The sequence below is a fragment of the Fonsecaea pedrosoi genome, assembly GCF_000835455.1.
Source record: "Fonsecaea pedrosoi CBS 271.37 unplaced genomic scaffold supercont1.2, whole genome shotgun sequence".
NCBI classification, from domain to species: domain Eukaryota; kingdom Fungi; phylum Ascomycota; class Eurotiomycetes; order Chaetothyriales; family Herpotrichiellaceae; genus Fonsecaea; species Fonsecaea pedrosoi.
Window position 1 is genome coordinate 1,819,298 of NW_013550614.1, and position 24,782 is coordinate 1,844,079.

Here is a 24,782-nt window from a genome sequence, read left to right on the forward strand (position 1 = left end):
AAAGTGTCGACAGCTTCCTGTTTTGTTTGATGTCTGCAATCTCGAGGCTCTGTTGTCAGTCTGTGTTTCTCCTCGGGACAGCAACTCGACGGCACGAGTGCTTCGTGTAACAGATTCGACAGTCCTTGTTTCTAAGTTGGGGTTACATTGCTTCTCTGACTCCTCAGCCGCATCCTTCCGTCATTATCCTGCCGCGGCACGCGACATACTTCGAAGTTCGTCAACATCAACCATGGGCGACATCCAAGGTAACGAGAAGTCGGTCGCCGTCCACAATGTTCCTGGTGGTCGCTCCGTCTCACCGGTGAACATAGAGGAGCGGCGGGCCTCGGTGTCGTCTACCGCCGCCGCAAAGAGAATCCTCGAGCATAGCAAGGATGCCGACGAGGCGATGAAAGCTTTCGCCTCGGGCGAAGTTGTCGAGATTGACGAGGCGACTAACAAGCGGCTGTTGCGCATAATTGACTGGCATCTCATGCCTCTGCTCTGCGTCGTGTATGGGTTGAATTACCTCGATAAGACGACCTTGTCATATGCCAGCATCATGGGCATCAAGACGGACATCAACCTCGTGGGGGATGACTACCAGTGGCTGTCCAGCATGTTCTACTTTGGCTATCTGGCTTGGGAGTATCCCACAAATCGACTGTTGCAGAGACTGCCACTCGCCAAATACTCGGCCTTTTGTGTCGTCGGCTGGGGCGTGGTTCTGGCATTGTTTGCCACCGTCTCCAACTTTGGCGGTGCTGTTGCTATACGATGTACGTGTCGTTCTTTGTGATGCTGTATCTGCCCCTCGACGCTGTTCGTGCGACCGTCTGACGACGAGGTAGTCTTTCTCGGCGTGATGGAATCAGCCGTCACTCCAGGATTCGCCCTGTTCACTTCTCAATGGTATACGAAGCGCGAGCAAGGCACCCGAACGGGGTTCTGGTTTTCCTTCAACGGCTTCGGCCAGATCTTTGGCGGGCTCGTCGCGTATGGGATCGCCGTCGGCGCTCGCAAGCACGGGACTGCCATTGCTCCCTGGAAAATTGTTTTTCTCGTCAACGGCTGCCTGACCGCCGTGCTGGGGGTGGTATTTTTCTTTGTCATGCCGGACAACCAACTCAATGCGCGGTGGTTGAAGCCCCGTGATCGGGTGTTGGCGGTCGAAAGAGTGAGGATCAACCAGCAAGGTATCGGCAACAAGCACTTCAAGTGGTATCAATTGAAGGAAGCTCTGTTGGATCCACTGACATGGGCTTTCACCTTTTACGCCCTCACTGCCGATATCCCCAATGGAGGCATCAGCAACTTCTTTTCACAACTGGTAGGTATTCCTGTGTGATTCTTGTTGCCTGCGAATATGCAAGCCTATGCCGGCGCTTCTTCTAATGTCCTTTTAGATCGTCTCCTTTGGCTATACACCCGAGCAATCTCTGCTGTACGGCACGCCTGGCGGCGCGGTCGAGGTCGTGGCCCTCATGTTCTGTGGGTGGCTCGGCGATCGCCTTGGTCAGCGGATTCTGGTCTCGATGGGAGGTCTGTGCATCGCGATGCTGGGCATAATCCTCATTGTTGCGCTGCCCCTAGGCAACAACGCGGGCCGGCTCGCGGGTTATTATCTCACCCAAGCGTCTCCCACACCTTTTGTGGCGTTGCTCTCCCTCATCGCCACCAACGTCGCCGGTTACACCAAGAAGACGACCGTGGCAGCATTGTATCTCGTCGGCTATTGCGTCGGGAATATCATCGGCCCACAAACCTTTAGGCCAAAAGACGCGCCGCAGTATAGGCCGGCTGAAATTACCATCCTTGTTTGCTGGGGCGCATGTCTTCTGGACCTCGCTTTCATTTGGTGGTATTGTAAGAGGATGAACAAGAAAAAGGAGCGGGAAAGGGCCGAACCGGGATACATCAAGCTGGAAAACCAGGAGTAAGTGCTCTCTCACTGTTCTTTGACATTCCTTGCCCAATGCTCTGTCTGCAATTCCACCCAGAGGTTTTGTTTGGGGGTTGAGATAGACGGGCGACGGCGAGGTTGGTTGTGGTGAGATGCCGGTGACATGTCGATCGGCCAACATTCTTTTTCTGCCTTTGTGGCTTTCATCCGACTCACTTTTTGTTCTTTGTTACCATCGGCGTCGTCCGGCTGTGCAACGCAATGCAATTATGCAATGGCTTACTCTTGTTCTGTGCAGGTGGCTCGATCTGACCGACAAGGAGAATCCCGAGTTCATTTACAGCCTCTGAGCCAGCCGTAGTAGCAGAGGCCAGCAGTCTCCGAGTTGAGAGTTGGTTTGACGGTTGTAGTGACGGTCTGGGAATTGCTTGCTGGTAAGTGCTTGTTTGTGACCGGGAGGTGTCATGCTGGATAGTGGATAGCTGGATGCAGGACATTTTGTACAGAATGGAAAAGAAGACGGGGCGAGCAAAGACATGACCGCGTGGATATGCCGTGTGGCGGTCCAAGGGGGACGTAGACTTTGTTGTGAGACTCTCGGGGCAAGCCTGGCTGGCAGGGGACTCGGTGAGATGTTACCTTCGAAACAGCGATATACAGAGGGACGCAGCAGGAGAGTCATCCTTGATACCAATGACTGTCTTACTCCGTTGTCGTCGTGCACAGCCGTCTCTTTCCAACGAAGCATGTCTTCTTCCCCTTTTCCCCTTCAGCCTCGTTTCCCGCGAAAGCAGTAGGCGAGGAAAAGGAGAGGCCTGTTGATGATGCTCTCTTCTCTTCGGTTCACTTGTTCAACATTCTTCTTTGCTCGTGTCTACCCTCTCAGGGCCCTTTTGACGCTTTTGTTCGTGTAGGGTGCACCCAACTCCATTTACGTACCCGGATAACCAGGCCGTGTGCCTCCCTCATTTTCAGTTTCTCTCTCTCTCTCTCTATGTGTATGTGTGTCTGAGAATCACCTCGGTCGATACATGCTTCATGCCTCCGCTCGAAGATAGTCTTCCTTATGCCTCGCCCTCGCGACGTCCATGGCTCTATCTATCTATATATCCATTTAACCCCAGGTGCTCAGAAGCCAACTAGCACCAATGCCGCCGAAACCGGAGCCCCATTCTCGATCAGATTAGATCCGTGAACGTCTTTAGATCTGATAACCCCCACATATCCACTCACACACCACACCACCCTCGATGTCTCTGCATCAATTTAACCTTTACGCTTATGCTTTTGATTCTTTTGGCGTGATCAATGACGACCACATATCACTCATGCATGCATGCATATAACTGCATGGATTCTTCAGACCTGCTCATGTGTGAGGTTTAAAGTTTTTTTCTTTGGGAGGAGAAGCCACTTGATTGGAAAGATTACAGGGCGTAGGATGTTTGCAGCCCAACCTCCATCTCGCAGAACTCCACTTTCAAGATGGAGTGGTGGTGGTGGTTACACAACTTGAGACGAAGAGTTTGTCCCGGCGGGACAAGGGAGGGAGGAGGGAGGGACCAGGGCAGGGGGCCAGCAGAGGAGGGGGAGAAGATCTGGGATTCATCCAATACTCTTTGATGGATTGTCAATTGATTGATGCCCACACGACTGTTCTTTCTCCCTCTCTCCTCCTTAGTCGTCGTGGGATGCATGATGCGAGGAGGGGACTTTTTTGAGGCCCTGAAGGCCTGAGGGTGTCCAGGATTCAGATTCTCATCGTGATCCAATACCCAATAACAGACGACATGTTTGTTATTACGACGCTGCTCAGTGGGTTGTATTAACCTTTGTACTACCCATGTAGAAGTAAAACTCCCAAGATAGAGACGGTGTAACAAGGTTTTACAAGGTTTGCATCGTACAAGGAACCCCCCCCCCCCCCCTTCCCCTGCCCTCCTCTTCCCTCCTTTCCACATTGTTGTTGTTGTTGCTGCGTTGTCAAAGTCCTGTGTAAGGGCGAAGCAAGGCGAAAAGCCAACGGGGGCAAAGAAATCAGGCAAGAAAAAGCGTGGAAGTGGAACGCTTCATGCTTTTTTGGTAGGAGAAACCTTGCCTTTGCTTGCCTTTTGCTTCGATACCTAATAGACTTTTGTGTGTTGGTTCACCTCGTAATTTTTTTACTGGTATTCTATTCCCATTCCTATTCCTTGCCTGCCTGCATGCCCGACTGAGACTGAGATTGACTGCCTGACTTGCCCGACTTGTCCTGCGGTACTTTGACCTTGGATTGCGAAACTCTGATTCAAAACTGGCGCACCCAATCAGACACGATGGATATAGGATGACCTTAGAATTCTTTTCGTGCTTCTTCGTCCTTGCGCCTTTCGTCTCTTTCTTCGTTGACGGCCGGGATCGTGTCGTGGCACGTTGTTACTTGCCGAAACGTCTCTTCGGCTCTCGACTACCCGAACACCCTCACCCCGTTGTCGAGAAGATCTTAACGAACCACCAATCCACTGGCACACCCTCAGCTGAACCGAAATCGACACCAAGGGGAGAACCCCACGCGCAAAACGAGTGCTCTACGGTCACTTGAGTGCACACTGGCTAAAAGAAAGACCGGGATGGGCCCTTTGTATCACACCGCATCACATCACATCACACACACACACACGACTTCTAGCGAGACCTCCTCCCTCTTTTCCACCCGCCCTTCTGTAATCCTTGGAGAATCAAAGATCCTTCTTCCTCCACATGCCGATCCGCTCCTGCACATCCTCGTCCTCCCAGTCCTCGGCCGACATGTACTTTTTCAGCAGGGGTTTCCTGCCCAGCCACAGGGCCAGGTAGGCGCACAGACACTGGAACAGCCAAGGGATCCACCACCGGAGGGGCCCGAGGAAGGTTAGGCCCGGCAAGACGACCAGAGCCGTGGCGGAGATATGTCTTCTCTATCGTTAGAAAAAAGAAAAAAAGAAATTGAAGTAGCGGGAAAGCCAAGGCCCAAGAGCGTGGGGAAGATATTGAGAGAAACTTAACTGGATCAACATGATTTGTAACAGGGAGAATGGCTCCTTGCCCTCGCTCACGTCACTCACGTACAGCAACAGAGTCTGGAAGAAGAGCCGGTCCATCTTGTCGTCCATGTCTTTGGGGTTTGGGTGTGCCCATATCAGCATCGTCGTGTCTTCCTTTGCGCTCGGCGACGGCCAGATCTGGTGAGGCATGTACGGCGCAATGTGGTGCGGTCGAGCGGGAGGCGTGGTTTGAGGTGTGTGGATGGTGTCGATTCGTGAGTATGTCGTCGTGGTGCCGAGCTCGCCGCTGAGCACGGCCAGCGATTCGGATTGTTGGAAGTGCAGGTGGAGTGGTGGTGCCTACGGGTCCGAGGGGAATTCCATCAGCATTGTACCGCTCAACCGAAGTCCGACCGTCTTTTGGTGGTCGAGCGATGCGTCTGCTTGTGGGCAGCGAAGAGTATACGCCATCCCAGAAACGAGACCATTACAAGCTTGAGACAGAGAATCGGCAGACCTGAGGATATGCTTTGCCTTTGCGACACAGCGGGTGATCATGCTTGTACGTGGCTCGCATCAACACTCTGGGGAAAGAGGCCGTCAGTCAGTAAGTGCATCAAGATTGAGATGTGTGTTCAAAAAAGAGAAGGTGTTGAATGAAGCGCCAAAATCCATGTCCAAACGATGTCTGGTCGCAGCCTTGCGCGACTGACTGACTCCCCTCGAGTTTCCCTGGTTACCGAGATACCAAGGTAGGTACGTAGGTAGGTGGGGAGGGAACAATCAGCCTGGTAGGTATAGGCAGGGAGCAAAGCGCCACCTTTCAACGCCTTGATTGAGACTGAGACCCCTGACGGAGCCTTGCCTTGCCTTACAAAAGTCCCTTTTTGTCCCCGCTCTACTCCCTGTCCGAACTCCAGTCCCAACTCCCTCTGAACTTTATCTCTTCATTTAAATAAAAACCAACAACAACGGGAAATAGGAAATGAAATAGGAAATGAATGGCAGGGTATCACTGGACTGGACTGGATACTCACGAAGCATGCCTCGACGGCTTTGGTCGGAGAAACTCGAGGATAAAGGACCCATGGTGCAGGACGAAGGGGCCGGCGATGACGGGTTCTTCATCATCTTCTTCCTCATTGTCTCCTGTGCGGGTTCCTGCTGCTCTTGATGAGGGTGCCGCGCGCGGTGTGCTTGATGCGCTGGTGGTGGCGGTGTGGCGGAGGGACATTTTTGTGGTCGGCCCCCTGAGGGGGAGGGGGAGTACTGTTCCAAGGGGGAATGAAGATTGAAGAATGAGGAATGGTTCTGCGCTCTGGTTCGTTTGATGGATATAATTATTAATTATATAGGTATATATATATTCGGTATATATATATATATACACCTACATACAAACAAAAGTCCGAGTACGGAGTACTTAAAACTACGAGGCAGTCGAGTCACAGCGAGGCTCCTCCCTTCTCAGGTACGAGGCCCAGACAGCCATGACAGGGCTTACCACGCTTACTTGGCTAGGTAACCACGCCGCCGTTAGCTCCAGGGACAAGACAAGACAAGACAGGACAGGTGGCGGCGGCCGCGGAGGAGGAGGAGGAGGGGGCCGCTATTCATCATCATGAATGGATTATTGCCGATTATTACTACTCGGTTCTTGGAGGCGAGAATACTCGTAGGCGATGAGACGGACCACATACCACATATGTAGGTACCACCCAGGTACTGAATAATACTACGAGGAGTCAAGGACGGTATGCACTCTGACCTCGTAGGGTTAGGGGCTATTATTTATTTACTCCACGCTCGTTTCTGGTACATCCCCATCCCATCCCATCCCATCCCATACCCTATCCTCTTTTTTTTTCTCACCTCCAAAAAAAAAAAAAAAAAAAAAGTCAACTCAGAGACTCTTTACACCCGAAATTCCGCACTGTTGGCACTTGGACTGGGGGCTGTGGAGGACGTCAAATTAACATGTCGCATTCCGCCCCATGTGGCATATGTACATGTAAGCCTGGAGCCCTCTGTGACCAAGCCAGGCACAAAAAACTCAGGGTCATCGGTCCCAGAGCATAACCAAAAAAAAACAAAAAAAAAAACAAGAATCTGAGCCGTGCAGGGTGCCCCGTGCAAGGGCCATGAGGATAATACTACCCAAGCTACCCAAGCAAAAAACGCATGGACGGAAACTCTTGATCCGGCCGACGAATCGGAAATTGTCCACTTCAACGTGCCCCCGAGTTTCTTTCTGGGCACACCAGGTCAGCGGTGAGCATCACTATCTCTTTCTACGAGATACAGAATTATTAATTATCAAGAGAGACGACAAGTGGAGATGGTGAGACAATCCGACACGAGTCCCTCGTACCTCGTACTTCTCACGGACTCGCAGCCAGCACCTAACAAAAGTCTAGCATCAACCTCCTCATCTCATCCATGACCCTGCTGACCTCGTCCTCCGAAAGCATATCTTCTGGAGCAAAGACACCCATGTCTAGGTACCCGTCTTCAACTCTAGCCTCGATATCAATAGCAGGCTGCAAAGACAAAATATCAGTCAATCAGCCAGAAGAGAGCAAGGAGATGTGAGACGGGATGAACTTACCAAGCACCACGTCGTGCTATCTGCATCACACTCCATGCCGTCCATAAAAGGCGACGACGCGTCAACCTCCTCAAATTTATCCTTCTTCCCCGAAGTTTCCGCATGGGTGATTCGAACGTTGCTCGTTTGGTCTCCAGACGATGACGAATCCTCATCACTTGGGAGGGATAAGAAATTGACAAATGTGTCCAGCTTGACTCCCGTCCACGTATTAATGTCCCTCATATCCACTCCGCAGTTCTCTGGCCGCGTGATTTCGCCCAGATCATGCTGGATCTGTAATGCTGACTGAAGAAGGGTCCCCCCAGATCGGATTCTCAATGGAACAATGCTGAATGTCGGAGCAAGTAGTTCCATGATCCCGTCGATATCAAGCGACCGGTTTGCAAGATAGATCCCAATCACAACATCCGATTTGGTATCTGTCGACTGTTGTTCTGTACCCAGGTGGCAATGTATACCCTCGTAAATCCGGGCATATGCGGCGAAGAAGAGTGCTTGAATGCTAAGGCCATGATGCTTTAGCTGCTTGATCAATCCCTCGAGCGGCACTAGTTTGGGATGGAATCTCTCAACGCGCCTTGCTGCGAATGAACCCCGACCCAAGGGTTGAAGTGTACCTTCACCCTCACCGAGATAACGCGTCCAGAATTCTTGAGCCATCGACCGAGATGCTCGGTTGTTCGAGATCAGAGTGCTCATATCCGTGTTGAACTTGGGCTGTGCGGTACCAGCACACAATCTCTCGAGTCGTGTGATCAGCAGCTGGAGACTCACAGCATCATACAAGGCGTGGTGGATGTGAAGTGTAACAAGTAAATGATCTCCTCGGACGTCGAATCGCACTGCCCAGGGGAAGCCATACTTTTCCACTGCCTCGCTCTTGACGACCACTTGAAATGTTTCTGGCCATCCACCTTCACTGTTGTGGATAAACAAAGTCCTCAGTATCGGAACTTCATCAACAAGCCTTTTCATTCCCTGCCTCAAATCCTCCAGCGAAACACCGGACGCTTTCAGCCAGAAAATTGGGAAGAACAAGCGCCCATTGCTTGCTCTCCACATATTAAGCATGTACGTTTGACCCGCGGTACATGGTATGATCATTTCGAGATCCTTCTCTGGTATTGTGAGGGCCCCCTTGATGTTCTCAGGAACAAACGAGCTCTCCGCAAACCCGTTAGGCGCACGGGCCGTCTCCTGACCTGCGCGTTGGAGCTGTTCAGCAGCCACGGCCATCTTTTCAACCGTCTGTGATCTAATGATCGCGCTTACTGGAAGCCTAATGCCCTCTTTTCGGAGCAGAGTAGCAACTTTGATGGCGCTGACGCTATCCAGCCCGAGGTGGAACAGGCCCGTATTCTTTTTAATGTACTCTCTGTCCAAGTGGGATACTTTTGCAAGGACATCCCTAATGGCAGCCTCGGTTGAACTCCAGTTTTCGGGTCTATGGGACTGGTGCTGATCTTGAGCAATGTGAGACGTCTTCCTTGGCCTGTCGCCCTTGCTGCGGATTAGATCTACTCCTGGGAGACCGCATATTGACACCTTTCCGCCTTCTTTGCCCAGAAGGTCTTGGTCGGGATTTCTCACCAGAGCTGCCAGGATAGTATCCAGTTTTTCCAGCACCGTCTGTCCAATTTCTTGGCTGGAAACTCCATCTTGGCATGCAACAGTCCAGATCAGACCCTTTGCATCGCCTTCCAATTCAACATTGACAGGATATGGCGGCGTGACGGCTGTCTCGTCGGGCGTGACTTCGTTGTACAATGCTGGAAGCTCACGTTCGACAGTTGGAAGTTTTTGAAAGGTGAATAAAGTATCGAATAAATCTTCACTCACTCCTTGTCCTCGTGCCAGACGAAGAGCCTCACGTAATGGAAAGTGCTGATTTTCCGAGACCTGCACGACTGCATCGTGCACTCTCCGGATGGCCTCTGCCTTGGTCATATTCTCTTGAATGAGAGGTCTGAAGGCGACAGTGTTGAATGTTGGAAAGATCAGTTGATCCGAGCCCTCGGTTGTGCGCCCGGAAAGAACAAGCCCGAAGCATACATCCACCTGGCAAGTGTAGTGAATAAGTGCCATTGTCCAGCATGCAAGCCCCAAAGTCTGGAGCGTCACTCCTTGCTGCCTGCAGAAGTCGAGGGCATTGGTTAAGCTGGTCGTGGACTGCTTGCGCAACAAAAACGCTGAGCCGTGGTGACTGTGATCATCGAGGGCCGCTTGTAAAGTGGTGGGTTGGATATCCCGCAGTTGAGACTCCCAGAACTCACGAGCCTTTGAGCTCTCGCCTTGTGTGATGATCTCCTCGAGGTGCTCCCTATATTGATCCAGTGCCGCTCCTCGGGCTCTGCTATGCGGGAACTGGTAGGCCTCAATCACCTCCTGGTGCAGTAAGTGCAATGACCAGGCGTCGTACAAGGCATGCGGCATGGCAAGAACAAGAAATGCGGCTGTTTCATCGCGGACAATAGTGATACGAGTCCTTTGATCGACCAGTTGTTGCTCATCTGGAACCGTTTTGAGGTTTCGGACCACATCGTTCAGCTTCGTGTCAAGGACCGTCACCTCACTTCCATCCTTCACCACATATTGGAGAAAAGCCGTCTTTTTATCTGGAGACTCGACGACAGCAAAGCGTGTCCTCAAGATTGGCTCTGTCCGGGCGACTGTTTCCCACGCTTTTATCAGTCGGTTCAGATCAATGTCTGCAGCTAATTCGAAAGTCATGACATTGAGATACTTGTCAGATTCCAGGAGTAGGCCTTCCTGCATCGGTGTGACCGGAAAGATGGCTTGTACGTTGTCGAGTCCGACACCGTGGCTCTGTAGCATACGTTGATAGCTGATCTGGCGTTCCTTAATGAAAGACGCCCTTTCGCGACTTGCTCTTTCGGCCTGGGTTTCCATGCTTGATGTAACCGCCGCAGCAATCCCTGCGACGGTTGGCGACCGCATGATGGTACTCACGGCCACTCTCAGACCCTTGTTCTTGACGCGAGCTGCTAGCTTCATTGCTTCTATACTGTCCAAGCCTAGTTCGAAGATCGTTGGCCTGTGACGGTGAATCATCCTTTCGTCCACAGAGGCGAGCTTGGCCATTTCCGAGCGAATAATTGTCTCTGTGTCGTTCAATGCGGTATCGTTGTCTTTATGAACATGATTCGAGATTGTCAAGTCCGCTTTATGATCCCCACTCGGGGTCCTGGAGTCCTGTGATAGGCAAAAGTCCGGGTGTAGGATTGCGGTCATCTCTTCCGGTCTGCGAACAACGTCAAGATACATGTTTAACAACCGACTGGCGCTTTTCTTGTCCATGTATTGCGGCCTCGCGACTAGGGTGACGTCGAACTCGGAGCCGTTCTGCTCGACCTCGATATTCAGCGGATAATCTGGCGAGCTGTCTGTTGGAATCTCGCGCCAGAACGCGCGGTCCTCGACAGCCGGTACTGTCTTTTGGAAAACAAATAACGTGTCAAACAGAGTCTGGCTTGCACTTAGTCCAAGGAAGTGAACAACTTTCCTCAGAGGTGTATGTTGATACGGAATGATATCCACGTTGAACTGATGGCACGCGCGGACGAGATCCGAGACTGATGCACCATTGGTGAGAGAATTGATGGCACATGGCAGGGTATTGAACATTGGGCCGATCACATCCTCTATCTCTTCTGTGGCTGTGGCTCTGCCTGAGACTACCACACCTATTGTCGGGCTGGAGTTGAATTCTCTCTGCATCACATAGAGTAGCATAGCCTGGAAAAAGGCCGAGACTGTAACGTTCAATTCATTGCACAAGGTTTGCAAATGGTCAATGCTTAGATGATGCCTCAAGATGACAGCATGAGTATCTGTCTCAAGCTCGGCATGGACCAATGGCAGCTTGTGAGGTTGGATGCGAGGGAGGTGTGACAGCCAGAATTCCTTCTCGTCTGGCAGCTGAGACAGTGGTCCATGAGGCAAGGCTTGATAGAACTGCATTTTCGGCTTCCCAGTCTCCTCTGGGTGCTGATACCGCTGCTTGACTTGCTTGAGCAGTATTGGAAGGCTGCTTCCATCATAAAGTCCATGAAAGATCTGGAGTATCATGAAGCCGCCATCTCCGGACTTTCCCAATTGAACTTTCCAGGGCAAACACGTAGATAGAGACCTTGCAGATCTGACCCAGTCTCTGAAGGAGGACTTCTCGAACTTGCGAACGTCGCCATTTCTGGCCTCGCTGACGATCTTCACCGCGCTGTCGGTTTCGCGCAGCACAACTTGAGCAAAGCCATCTTCTGTTGGTACGAAGAATGTCCTGAGGATAGAAATTGACCGCTGGGAGGCATCCCACGCACTTTTCAGTCGCTGTATATCGGTGTTCGAATCGAGTTGAAAGAGGAAGCAGGAGAAATAAACCGTATCGTCAGGGTCGGCCTGCATTACCCTGGAAATCATGCCTTCTTGTAGTGGCGTACAGGGTGCGATGCACTCAATGCTTTCTAGGGAGACGTTCATGCTTTGTGCGATTTTTCCAGTATGGACGTTACTGAATGATTGGATTTTCTGGCGAGCAGTGTCCACCATGTCGTTCTGGTGTGAAGTGGCCTCCCGCGTAATGACTCGGGCAAGATCTTGGACGACAGAGTGCTTCAGGATCGTTCCCACTTCCGCGTTCTGGAATCCCTGCCGCTTGAGCGCTCTAGCGAGACCGATGGCTGAGATGGAGTCCAGCCCGAGTTCGAATAGTCTCGAACTTGGCTTGATGTCTGATATTTGGATTCGCAAGAAAGATGCTAGCACACTGGCCATCTCATTGTAATGCTGAAGGCCTTCTTGCGTCAAAACATTTCTGTCGGATTCGTCTTGCGCTGAACCAGGCAGATGCTCCTCATATATCGCTTTCAGCGATTTCTGATCAACTTTATTGTTGACTGATAAGGGAAGAGATGAGACTGCAAGAATGTGTGAGGGCACCATGTACGCTGGCAATTTGTCAGAGCAGTTCAATCGAATCTTTGTAGCCAGATCCTGAGTCTCCTTGTTAGTTACAATCGATGGTTTCTCGTTCTTTGCCCGTCTTTGAGCCGTAGAGAAGAAAGTCACGAGCTGGTCTTTCTGTTGTGTTGGATGCTTCAAGACCATGGTAGCAACGTCCTTGACGCGACTATCCGCACTGAGAGCGACATGATTGATCTCCCCGATTTCCAAGCGCTGCCCACGCAACTTGACCTGATCGTCGATTCTGCCCAGAAATTCGAAGCTGTTATCATGCAGGAGACGGACGAGATCACCAGTTCGGTAAACCCTCGTATCATATTCAGCCAACGTTACGAATTTCTCTTTTGTAAGGTCGGGTCGGTTGAGATATCCCTTACCAACAAGAGGGCCAGACAAACAAAGCTCGCCGATCGCCCCACGGAGAACTGGAGTCTGCGATGAGGGCTCTAAAACGAAAGAGCCTACGTTGTCCCATTGTTGACCAATATTGGTAGGCTTCGCAGTCTTGGGTACTTGCCGGTGTACTGTGCAACCGATCGTCACTTCACTTGGCCCATAGAAATTGTAAAGACAACCCGTATCGCCCCAGGTCTCCAAGATATCCTGGCCGACTTGCTCACCGCCAACGATGAAGACTCCCTCGCATAGATTCGGCACTTCTTGGGGCGTGAGTAGCCTTGCCAAACTGGGGGTCAGGTCGAGATGAGTTATCTCGAGGGCGTTGATAGTCCCTGGAAGATCCTCGAACAAGAGATCTCGGGGTGCCGAAGTTACAATGATGCCTATGCTCCAGCTCCAGTATTGTTCAAGCACACTGACGTCGAAATGAAAGGACGCGAACTGCAGCCACCGGGATGATTCCTTCCATCGACCATCGAAAATCCGCTGGAAAGACAACATTGCCTGGACTGCGCTGTCATGGCTGATCAAGCATCCTTTGGGTGTTCCTGTAGTTCCCGAGGTGTACAGACAGTAGCAGACGTCCTGTACTTGCAGTTCCTTCGAGAGTGAAGGCTTTTCGCTCGACAACTCCTTCCAACTGTCATTGTCAATGGCGAAACTACAAACGCCTGGAATGCTGTCAAATTCCGAGACCTTATCGTCAATTGTGAGGACAATTCCACAGTCAGAATCGCGGAGGATGAATTCCTTTCTCGAAGTTGGCGCCCCGGGATCAATCGCAATGTAACCGCATCCGGATTTGAGAACCCCCAATATTGCAAAGGAGGCTTCGGGACATTTATCAAAACAAACAGCCACGAGACTTCCAACTTCTATCCCTTTGCTCTGGATCAGTCGAGCGATTTTGTTTCCATTCGAGTCCAACTGGGCATAAGTCCAAGTTTGCTTTATAGGGGTGTTCCTGTGAATGGTTTGCACAAATTCTAGGGCAATACTGTTTGGTTTCTCTCTTGCTGTCCGCTCCACAAATTCATGCAGGTAGCGGACCGTGGTCGGAATCCGTTCTTCTTTTGCAGGCACGATCGACAGGACAGATTTTGGCAGCGTCGAATTAGATGTCGTTTGTGCGAGCAGGACTTTCATCTGTTCTTCGAATTCTTGAAGGATATACACGGCTTGATCCGGTGGTATCACCTGGTTACGGAAAGTTGCCTGAAGATTCAATACGTCGTTCTCTTGGGGTATGAGCTCCAAGGAGAGTGTATATTCTGCAGTTGCATCGTCTTTGGCGAGCGTCCACGGCCTCTTTGGGCCGTCGTCTGCATCGTATTTTTGCAGAACGATCACAGTATCGAACAGATCGCCTTCAGCCTGCACCCAACGCTTGATCGAGCTTAGTGGAGTATGCTGGTGTTTCAATACACCAGCGCATCGCTTAACGGCTGATTGTAAAAGATCACTCCTGTCTTGAGAGAGTCTCATCGCAAACGGGACGGTGTTGATACAAGGGAACGCTGCCTTGTTTTCCTCTTCCTCGAAATCCCGACCGGAAAGGATGACACCAAATGTGACATGATCCTGGCCAGTGTATGCCGAAAGTAATACAGACCAAGCTGCAGCAACCAAAGATTGCATTGTTGCTCCAGCATTTGCGCATGCATCCTCGAGGGTTTTTAGAGACAGACTGCACTGCCGAGTCGCGACGCAATGGTTGTCAACCTCTAGATTGTAGACCCCCAACTCTGGAAAGCGAGTTGAGCACATATCAGCCGATACTTCCAACCAGAATGGCTTGGAACTTTCGTCTCTGCTCAAGCCTAAGATTTTTGAGACGACTGGAGCAAGAGAAGCACCCACGGGAAATTCGAAACCCGCATACGCACGTACAACATCGGCCAATATGATATCTAGAGAATGTGCATCGTACAGAGCATGCAGCATGGATAGTTCAAGGTTCAGAGCGGAGCCATTTTTGGTCACCCGAATGAGCCATGGTGGTTGAGTGAGATTGTCCATGTTTCTTGATTTGGCTTCACCTCTCTCTTGGGGTATTTGCACTGAATCGTCAACCCAAGGTAGCTGTACTGCATCTGGTAGATAGGTTATCATGACGAATGGAGTCTGGGGATCGTCGGTCTCAGCGAAACCAGTCCTTAGCATTGCGTGTCTTTGCATAGCAAGACTCCATGCATGCTTTAATCTTGGTACATCCACGTCTTTATCCAAGCCGAAATGCATGTGATTGAGATAGAGCGTGTAACTCGATCGGAGGAACTGCGAAAGAATCCCTGATTGAGTAGGTGTGCAGGGCCATATGGACTGGACATGAGTCTCGTCGAGGCCGTTATTCTGACAGATAGATCGGCGACAACGCTTTTCGTAGGACTCAAGGTCAAAAGTCTGATGCTTGGAGTCTCGTGGCGCCCCTGAATCGCATATTTTGGCGATATTTCCGAGGCTTGCAGCTTCCAAAATAGCTCCAGTCGATATGTTGAATCCGCTTTTCCGTAGCCGTGCTGCAATCTGTACGGCATTGATGCTGTCGAAGCCAAGACTGAATACCGTCGTGTCTCTGAAGATCTTTGCATGCGAACCAGGCTTTAATTGGACGAGTATGTCCCTCACCAATGTTTCCGTTCGAGACAGTGTTTCATTGATGTGCCCCGGTGCATCAAAGGAGTCTGTGGGTGGTGTGGAGGCAAGAACAGTGAATGGCGTAGAAGCCTGTAGTCGTGGCAACATGCCAGCAATAAATGAATGATCCAATGTTCTTGACTGCGGATATCTGGCCGTGTGGATGAGAAGGGCGTCGTAGATGTCCAGAAATCGACCGAGTAACTTCTTCTCAGCTACTTCAGAGTGCAGTCTCAGGGTGATGGCATCAACCCGTGAATCCATCGTGATCTCAAGTATGAAAGGGAAAGACATATCCCCTGATTCCTCAACCAGAGTCCAAACCAGATGGTCGAGCCGCAGTCCGTCTTGTTGGAGCAGCAGAAGTGTATCAAATAACGTTCTGCCTTGGGTGTCTACTGCTCGCTGGATTCGACGAAGCGAGCTCGACTGATGTGGTAGAATCTCGACATTTATCTGCTGAAAGCCCTTGCACAATTCTTGATTCGATTCGTCTGGCCGCAATTGTACTCTGGTTGGAACTGTGTTGAAACATGGAGCGACCATCGTCTCCACGCCGTCGATAGGAAGGTTCCGACCGCTAAGGACATTTCCAAAGCAGATATCCTGACTATCAAAGAGGCAAGAGAGAAGCCGAGCCCACGGAGCTTGAAATAGAGCCAATGGAGTCGAATGTATCTTTCGCGCACATCGTTGCACTTCTGAGACAGACATCGTAGACCTCCGTTCAACCAACAAATGAGTGTCAGGAGCAGCCTTGTCCTCAGGCAATATGGCTTCACTTAGTTTGTATAATGTAGCTCCCTGTAGCTTTCTCCGCCAGAAATCATATGTGTCATCCGTGTTCGACATCTCCATGAACGACAGATAGCTATCGAAGGGGGTTGTCGGAGCCAGTTGGTGACCGTGGTACAAGGATTGAATCTCGTCTAACAGAACGGCCATTGCCTCTGCGTCGTATAGACAGTGATGCATTCTCAGGATCAGCTCTGTCTTCCCTCTGACTTCAAGGCTCCATGGCGGGACCATGAGACCCTCCAAATCAGAGCTCAACTGTTGGGTATCTTCTTCAAACCAGGGAAGCTGGAAATTCTTCAAGACTGCTTGCACAAAAGGAAAATCAGCGGAGTCAGTTGCAACAAAGCCTGTACGAAGGATCTGGTGTCTTGCTAATGCGTCCCGCCAGGCATGTCGTAACCTCGGGACGCTGCCACTGACGTTGAAACGCAGAGTGTTCCGATAGGCTCGAGAAGAAGTGTTCATCGAGCTGATCACCATAGATTCTTGTAGAGGGGTACAGGGAAGGATCTTCTCGACTTCCAGGCCTGCCCTCGAATACAGACTGCGGATTTCCTCTTCCCACTTTTCAGTGAGACGACCCATATTTTTCTTGCCGTTGCACGTATTGTGCTTCGGAACATGTTTCTCAATGTATCTCCCTAGTTGTGAGATGGATGGGTTCTGCATCAATGAGGATATCTCCACCATAGGATAATGGTCTCGCAATGCTCTTGAGACGCGTATTGCGCTGATCGAATCCAGACCAAGGGCATAGAAAGAGGTAGTACGGCTGATATTTGCAAGGCTGACTCCAAGGGCATCGGCCACGGCACGGGCAAGAATTTTTTCCGAATCGGAGAGTTGATCAACACCTTCCGCCTTACCGCCTCTAGACGTGGCTTGGAGCTGTTCTGTGCTGAGATTTTGATAGTGGGTGATTAAATCCGAGCGATTGATCTTTCCCTGACGCGTCAGAGGTATCTTGTCAAGGTGGATGAGGCTATCAGGTATCATGTAGTCTGGCAAGCTATTTGCCAACGTTTCGAAGATGGTGGCATTCAGGTCGTCGGGGTCTGCAGATCTGTAGGATTGGCGTGGTGTCCAGAAAGCAACCAGACTCGCACTTTCGTTTCCTCTGGTAACGACCAGGGATACCGCATCTTCAACTTGACTGCACCTCACCAAGGCGGAATTGACCTCTCCTAGCTCAATTCTCTGTCCCCGGAGCTTGACCTGGTCGTCCTCACGACCTAATACGACCAAGGAATCATCGCAAAGAAGCCTTCCGATGTCGCCTGAGCGGTAGAGCCGACCATATTCAGGATGATCAAAGAAGCTCTTCGAGGTCAACACCGGGTCGATATATCCGCGTCCGACCTGTTCTCCCCCGATCCATATCTCACCTACACCTCCCTTGATAACTTGCTGAAAATGCAGGGTGGACTGGTGACTGGATGAATCAGTGGTATCGGACTGCTTCGGGGTCTGCCTTTGGCAAATAAAGACGGATGTATTCAGCAACGGAGGACCAACATTATTTGGCAGGTCGGATTTCGAGACCTTGGGCCGGACGTTACATATGTTTGTCGTCTCACTCGGACCGTAGCCTTGGTACAGTCCACGGTCAGCCCAATCCGAGAAAACCTTCGAGTTCATAGGTTCTCCAGCAGTAACCAGCAATTTCACCTTTGGGACGTTGTCAGGTCGAACAAGAGCAGCTACCGAAGGGGTCATGCTCAAATGCGTGATATCCAGCTGTTTGATGAAGAATTCCAGGTCTCTAAACAGCACATCGTTTGACGCTGTGCACAAAGTTATACCTTTGTGCCATGCCCAGAAGATCTCAAAAACCGAGACGTCGAAGGCTGGTGAGCAGGCTTGAAGCAGTCGATCTGTCTCGGGGTCGCAGGGGTAAATACGTGACAACTCCTCCAGATTGCTGAGCAAGTTTCGACGGCTGAGGAGGACGCCCTTCGGAACACCAGTGCTGCCAGACGTGAATACAGCGTATGCTAATTGATCACCTTTCAAAGACCGGTGGTTATCACTACTTGTCATGGAATACAGTTCCAACACGCTGGCAATGGAGACAGGCGTTGGCGCATCTATCTCGTTCGATAAAGGCACATCCCCTGTGAACAAGGTAAGCCTGCATTTGGCTTCGCTCAAAATTTGGCGGATTCGAGCAGCGGGCGTTCGCGGGTCGATGCACATATAGGCGCCCCCAGCTATGATGGTCCCGAGGATGCCAATGTAGAGTTGAGACGATCGAGGGCCTATCAGACAGACAAGATCGTCAATCTGCACGTTGTACTTAGTCTGTAACACCCGGCCAACAATCCGGGCGCGTTTGTGGAGGTCTCCATATGTGAGGATTTCCTTTGTCACCTGGCTCGTACGCTCGTCGATACTATGCACGAATTCGACGGCTGCTCTGCCTGGACACGAATCTGCAAGTCGTGAGATGGTGGTTGTCAGATCAAAGTCTTCGCTGAACTTTCGGAAGCTCGTGTTGGTCGAGGACAAGGTGTTCTTGTCAAAACTTTCCCATAAGCAGTTCAGACTAAGGTCAAGGCTGCTCACGATTCGAGAGGCAGCGTTGTCCAACTGACGAGTTATAAGCCTTGCTTGATCTTCTGGAATAAGGTCTGTGTCGAACGTCAACTTGAAATAGACCTGACCTTGACGGGGTTCGAATTCTAGCACAATGGCATAGTCCAAGGTATCTTGCGATCTCAGGCTTGCAACTTTGGAACGATCCCTATGATCCACTTCGCTGTCTTGTTGCCAAACACACAGCGTATCGAACAACCTGTCCCCAGGGCGGAGACCTGCTGCATTGTTGATGTCCCTTAATGTAATGTTCCCATGTCGAAGAAACTGGTTGCGTTGCCTTTGGACGTGATTGAGGACATCATGTACCGTCCTTAGAGCACTGACATTCACGCGGAGAGGGAATAACGAGAGACACGGCCCAATGATGGATTCGATCCCTGCCAGTGAGAAATGGCGACCAGCCACAACCACTCCGACCGCGACGTCGGCGTTATCGAGATACGATGAGAGCAAAAGTGACCATGCCGCCTCCAAAATCGTCTCTCGACTGCACCACGCAATTGACGCAAAGTGAGAGAGCTGTTCATAAGTTATGGCGAGTGGCGACTCTGTGGTTTTTCTGGGTGTTCTCTCCAGTCGAACAGGTGTTAGCATCGGAAATGCTGAGGGCTTGAAGTCCTGGAGTTGATTTTGCCAATACTCGACATTTTCTGTCTGCTCCGACCTCAAGCGATCGTGCTCGCTCGAGCGAAATTCGGAAAATTGAGTCCTGACGGGCGCGTTTTCTCCAGAGAGGATGACATTTAAATCGTCTAGGATCAAGTCCCAAGACCATCCATCATACAACGCATGGTGAATCCATACCAAGACATCTCTTTCATCCTCTGTTCCGGCATTTTCCAGCTTCAAGGGGCGCAAAATACTCAATTCAGGTTCGTCTGGGAGGTCTCGCCACACGACTTGAGCAAAGGGCATCTCTTGTTTCCCGGTCGGGACGAATCCGGATCGCAAGATCTCATTGTTCCTTGAAAGCTTTTGAAATGCCTGGCGCAAGTGTCGCAGTGTCAGACCCGACCCGAGTTTGAGCCAAATTCTGTTGAAATTCTGATCTTCTTTTGCGGCGGTTTCAACTAGCATTGCAACCTGCATGTTACTGCAGGGCAATATCTTGTCATAGGGCAGTTTGAGGCTCGAGTTGTTCAGGTCATGTATCACTTTTGCCGTGATGCCTTTCCATTCGTCTGAAGTTGCGTAGTCAGGCTGTGTCCTTTCACTTGTTGCATCTTTTGACTTGGTGATAAGACTTGAGAGCGTGGCCACATTGTCGGCTTCTGAGATCATCGCGGCGTTGACACAGTTGTACTGTTGGCGTAATCGAGACGCAATCTTGATGGTTCGGAGAGAGTCAACACCCAATGACCAGAACGAGGTCAGCCTGTCAACTGGGCATCTCAGCTCATCGCTCAATACTCGGCCTACATTCTCCTCTACCGAGTTCTTGAAAGAGGTTTCGTGGGTGATTGACACCCGGCGTTCTCGATAGTTTCGTTCAAGTGCTTTGCGGTCAATCTTCCCAGAAGGTAGTCGAGGCACATTGTCGTCGAGCAGCACAATCTCACCTGGACGCATGTAAGGTGGTAACCATGCCTTGCATTGGTCGGAGACATTGGAGGCCTTGACATTATGATCTGCAGCGCAAAAAAGGACGAGGACGTCGTCAATGACGCTTGCAATGGCAAGGTGAACACCGTCAGTCTTCGAGGCAATCTCTTCAATTTCTCCCAATTCAACCCTCTGGCCTCGGAGTTTGACTTGGCCGGAGGTCATGCGTCCTAGGATCTCAAGCTCCCCATCAGGACGGCAAATTGCTCGATCTCCGGTTTTGTAGATTGGCCCGTAGCCATCAAGTTCAACAAACGCAGCTTGGTTCTGCTCCGGCCGATTCAGGTATCCATCAGCAAGCTGACCTGCAACCGCCAGCTCCCCGGGCTCGCCAACCGGTACGATTTCAAGCGCTTCGCCTTCCTTGAGGATAAAAGCTGTGACCGTGGACAGCGGCCTCCCAATCCTGCGTACCGATGCATCAGCCGCTAGCTGGGGTGCCACAGTGCAATGGATCGCCGCCTCCGTAGGACCATACATAGCATACAGCATGCTCGCCTTATCTGTGCTTCCTCCGAATTCGGAAACGACTTGAGCTGTAAGCATTTCTCCAATTGTCAGTAGCGTCTTTAAGCAAGGGGCAGCCTTTCTGGTTCTCAATAACGTCCCCGCGACGGTGGGGGTGAGTTCCGCAGCGTCCGCATCCAAGACTTGGATAGTGGCAGGTAAATCAGTAAGCATTCGCTCACGGTCGCAACCCACTAGTGTCGCTCCCCGGAAAAATGGAAAGAATATCTCAAATATAGAGACGTCGAACGTTGGTGAAGCAAATTGTAAAAAGCGTTTAAAGAGAGGGATATGCTCGTCATGCGCAAGCAATGACTGTGACACTGACAAATGCGATACTACAACACCCTTGGGAAGTCCTGTAGAGCCCGAAGTGTACATGACATACGCTGGACTGGAGGGTGTGATGCACTCGTGGCTTTGAGGACGGGCATCCTCCGCCTGCGCCGAACGCGATGTCCGTTCGAGTGCTTCCAAAGATACAGTCTTGCATTGGACGGTTGACAGTGCATCCTCAAAAGCAGCCCTTGTGGTGGTGGTCGCCAGCACGAAGGTTGACTGCGTATCTTGGAGAATAAATTTCAGTCTCTCCGGAGGTACATCTTGGCTGACAGGGCAGAAGGCAGAGCCAGACTTCAATACTGCCACCAATGCCACGTATAATTCTGGAGACTGAGGGATGATGACAGGAATTATGCTTCTTCTATCCCCTTTGGGCGAGATATACTCTTGGATATCCTGAGACAGGAGGTCCGTGAGGCGATGGAACTCGTCGTAGGTAAGAGTAACACGTCCATTGTCCGCCAGTAGAAAGTCTAGAATGAGATTATCAGAGGATGTCGCTATCAGCTCGTGCAGTAACTGTGGCCCAGGTAGTAATTGACGATGTTCGTTGACAATTGAGAGCTCGTGAGGAGGATGGTAGCCATTGACGAGCGACGGCATATTGGTCATTGGCGACGGTGATGAAGAGCTTTGAGAGAGATTAGTATAAACGAGCGAGAGAAAAGAGAGACAGAGCTTTTGCGTGTGCGTTTGCGTGTGTGAGTGTGTGAGATGCGTGGGTGCAACACTTGTTACAGTATTCAATGACACACCACTAGACGAGGGAGTGAGGGCGTTTGATCGGCAACGTCATGTAGAGCTGTTGCTCCGATGTCTGTGTCTCTTGGCCTACCCTGGTCCGCTCTGGTGAGCTCTGGATCAAGGATCTTTTGATGGTGGACGAGGTAGCATTGACTGCGTGGCTGCTCAAAGCTAACCGCCGAGAACGTGATGGAAGTGGAAGGTGATCTCGACAACGGAGCCCCTCATGCTCATCGCAGGCAAAGCTGCACCTCTACCATCCTCTTGTCAACGTCAATGCGGGCACAGCCAAGCGGCTCTTCATGCATCACTGTCAATCGAATACTCGGTCCACTCGACCAACCTGGTCCGCTTAAAGTCACAGGAGAAAGAAAAAAAAATTAGTTTCATGCTCAAAGCCTCGTCTGATGTATGCCACGGTCGCTATGAGAGAAACAGCGGGGCTTTTGTCCACATCGCCTGGGCCCTAACGGTCCCTCACGGTCCCTCCACCTGCGACAATCCAAACTAAGTGGTCCAGGCCAGACTCCGACATCATGCCGTGACAAAAGATTATCAGATAATCTCCCCGATTATCAGATAAAATTTTTCCTCCGCAATCGGATCTGATGCACTTGGGGCCAGGGCAACAGGGGGAAGAGATGGCGTGACGTATTCATGGACAAGGATGTTTGGATGCATGTGTGTTTCATTGCCCACCACGATCCTCCAATACCATCTCCATCTCATCGCATCGACCAGTGGCTGCTGGGTGGATGATCGGGTCATTGACTAGACACAGTGGAGGGACAACAGCTGCCACCAGCTGCTAGTCACCGCAGGGTAATTCATTATTACCGGACGATTCCGCGTCGATGTCTTGATGGCTTCAACCTTGCCACCTGCACAAATACAGAGAGCCTGGTGAGCCCCTCTTCCCCTAGTCGTTACTCAATTATACACACCGAGTACTTGATTGATCTATGATCTAGCATCTATTCCTAGCTTCAAATGCCATTGCTTTCCTCTCTCGAGAAAGCTGTCGCACAACCCGATCTGCTTTTCTTTCTGTCATTGTCTGGAACTTGATCTCCCCCCAGGTACCTCACCTTACATTGTATTGCTAGTTGTACTCGACCTCCTTTCTCATGGCGCCGGGGATTTGGTCCAGTACCAATGGACACGACCATCACTCAGACCCGGCGAGCCCCACGAACAGCGTCAATGGCTGGACTTCTGAGTCTTTGAGCAACGGGCAGCGCACAGACCTCACTGCCCCTGGCTTCTATTCTGCTGCTCCAGGAGAGGTCAACGACCTTGTATGCGTGGGCTTTGGGCCAGCCTCTCTCGCCATTGCGGTCGCGCTCCATGATTCGCTGCGCGCTCAAAAAGCAGCCAACCCTGAGGTCGCCACTCCCACCGTCCGCTTCTTGGAAAGACAGCAGACGTTCAAATGGCATGCGGGAATGCTGCTTCCCGGCGCAAAGATGCAAATTTCATTCATCAAAGATCTTGCCACCCTGCGAAACCCCACAAGCCAGTTCACTTTTTTGAACTATCTCAAGGAACACGATCGACTGGTGCAGTTCTCCAACTTGGGCACCTTCTTGCCGTCTCGGCTGGAGTTTGACGACTATCTGCAGTGGGCAGCACGCCACTTCGAGCACGTGGTCGAATATAGTCAAGAGGTGGAATCGATCCTCCCACGCAGACTGTCTGGGACAGACAAATACGACTGCTTCGAGGTAGTGTCACGGAACCTCGCCACCGGCAGGACTATGAGCTTCCTAGGCCGAAACGTCGTGATAGCGGTGGGCGGGCGACCTGCGAGGCCGGCGCTATTTCCACCCTACCATGATCGTATTCTGCACTCATCTGAATACAACACGAGAATCAGCCGGGTGTTGCCAGACAGGGACCAGAATTACAGCATTGCTGTCGTGGGTGGCGGCCAAAGTGCTGCCGAGGTCTTCAATGATCTCCATCACCGCTATCCCAACGCCACAACCAGGCTCATCATTCGAGACTCTGCGCTCCGGCCAAGTGATGACTCACCATTTGTCAATGAAGTCTTCAATCCAGAAGCAGTCGATACTTTCTTCGACCAACCAGAAGATATACGGGCTGAGAATGTGAAGAGGAACAAGGCCACCAATTACAGTGTTGTGCGGCTCGAACTGATTGAGAAGCTTTACGACGATCTTTATCTCCAGGGAATCAAGCAACCAGACAAACGTCTGTGGCAGCATCAGATTTTGCCATTGAGGGAAATCTCGGCAGTGGTGACTGATGGACCTAACAAACGGGTCGAGCTGGTCCTGTCCGACCTCAACCCGTTGAACGTAAACGGTGAAGAGAAGCTGTCGGTCGATGCCGTCGTGTTGGCCACTGGCTATCAGCGTGATGCGCATGTCGATATGCTTAGAGCTTGTCAGGATATCAATTCGAGATCGGATGGGCACTGGCAACCAGGACGTAACTACGCTTTGAAGTTGAATCGCGCATCTGTGCAGGATGGCATGAATATTTGGCTGCAAGGATGCAATGAGGCCACGCACGGTTTGTCTGATTCTCTGTTGTCAATTCTATCCACTCGAAGTGGCGAGTTGGTGGATTCCATCTTCGGAATCAACGCGAATCCCAAACATCACTGAGACAGGGCTGGTCTTAAAGTATGTACCTTTCGCGAGAAGGATGT

The 24,782-nt window shown here is 51.1% G+C and overlaps 4 protein-coding genes across 4 annotated transcripts; 2 read left to right on the plus strand and 2 right to left on the minus strand.

Moving 5' to 3' along the window:
- Positions 1 to 232: 232 nt before the first annotated feature.
- Positions 233 to 1,922, plus strand: Z517_02620 (uncharacterized protein; the record flags this gene model as incomplete). The annotated part of the gene is made up of 3 exons (XM_013431729.1): positions 233 to 761; positions 834 to 1,312; positions 1,389 to 1,922. The coding sequence occupies 3 exons, from the start codon at positions 233 to 235 to the stop codon at positions 1,920 to 1,922; spliced, it is 1,542 nt and encodes a 513-aa protein (XP_013287183.1).
- A 2,680-nt stretch (positions 1,923 to 4,602) lies between these two features.
- Positions 4,603 to 6,121, minus strand: Z517_02621 (uncharacterized protein; the record flags this gene model as incomplete). Its single annotated transcript, XM_013431730.1, has 4 exons — positions 4,603 to 4,821; positions 4,969 to 5,247; positions 5,405 to 5,471; positions 5,925 to 6,121. 4 exons carry the CDS (start codon positions 6,119 to 6,121, stop codon positions 4,603 to 4,605), a joined length of 762 nt encoding a protein of 253 aa, XP_013287184.1.
- Positions 6,122 to 7,289: 1,168 nt separating this feature from the next.
- Z517_02622 (uncharacterized protein) lies at positions 7,290 to 21,964 on the minus strand (the record flags this gene model as incomplete). The annotated part of the gene is made up of 2 exons (XM_013431731.1): positions 7,290 to 7,427; positions 7,496 to 21,964. 2 exons carry the CDS (start codon positions 21,962 to 21,964, stop codon positions 7,290 to 7,292), a joined length of 14,607 nt encoding a protein of 4,868 aa, XP_013287185.1.
- Positions 21,965 to 23,232: 1,268 nt separating this feature from the next.
- Z517_02623 (uncharacterized protein) lies at positions 23,233 to 24,738 on the plus strand (the record flags this gene model as incomplete). Its single annotated transcript, XM_013431732.1, has 1 exon — positions 23,233 to 24,738. The coding sequence occupies one exon, from the start codon at positions 23,233 to 23,235 to the stop codon at positions 24,736 to 24,738; it is 1,506 nt and encodes a 501-aa protein (XP_013287186.1).
- Positions 24,739 to 24,782: the final 44 nt, after the last annotated feature.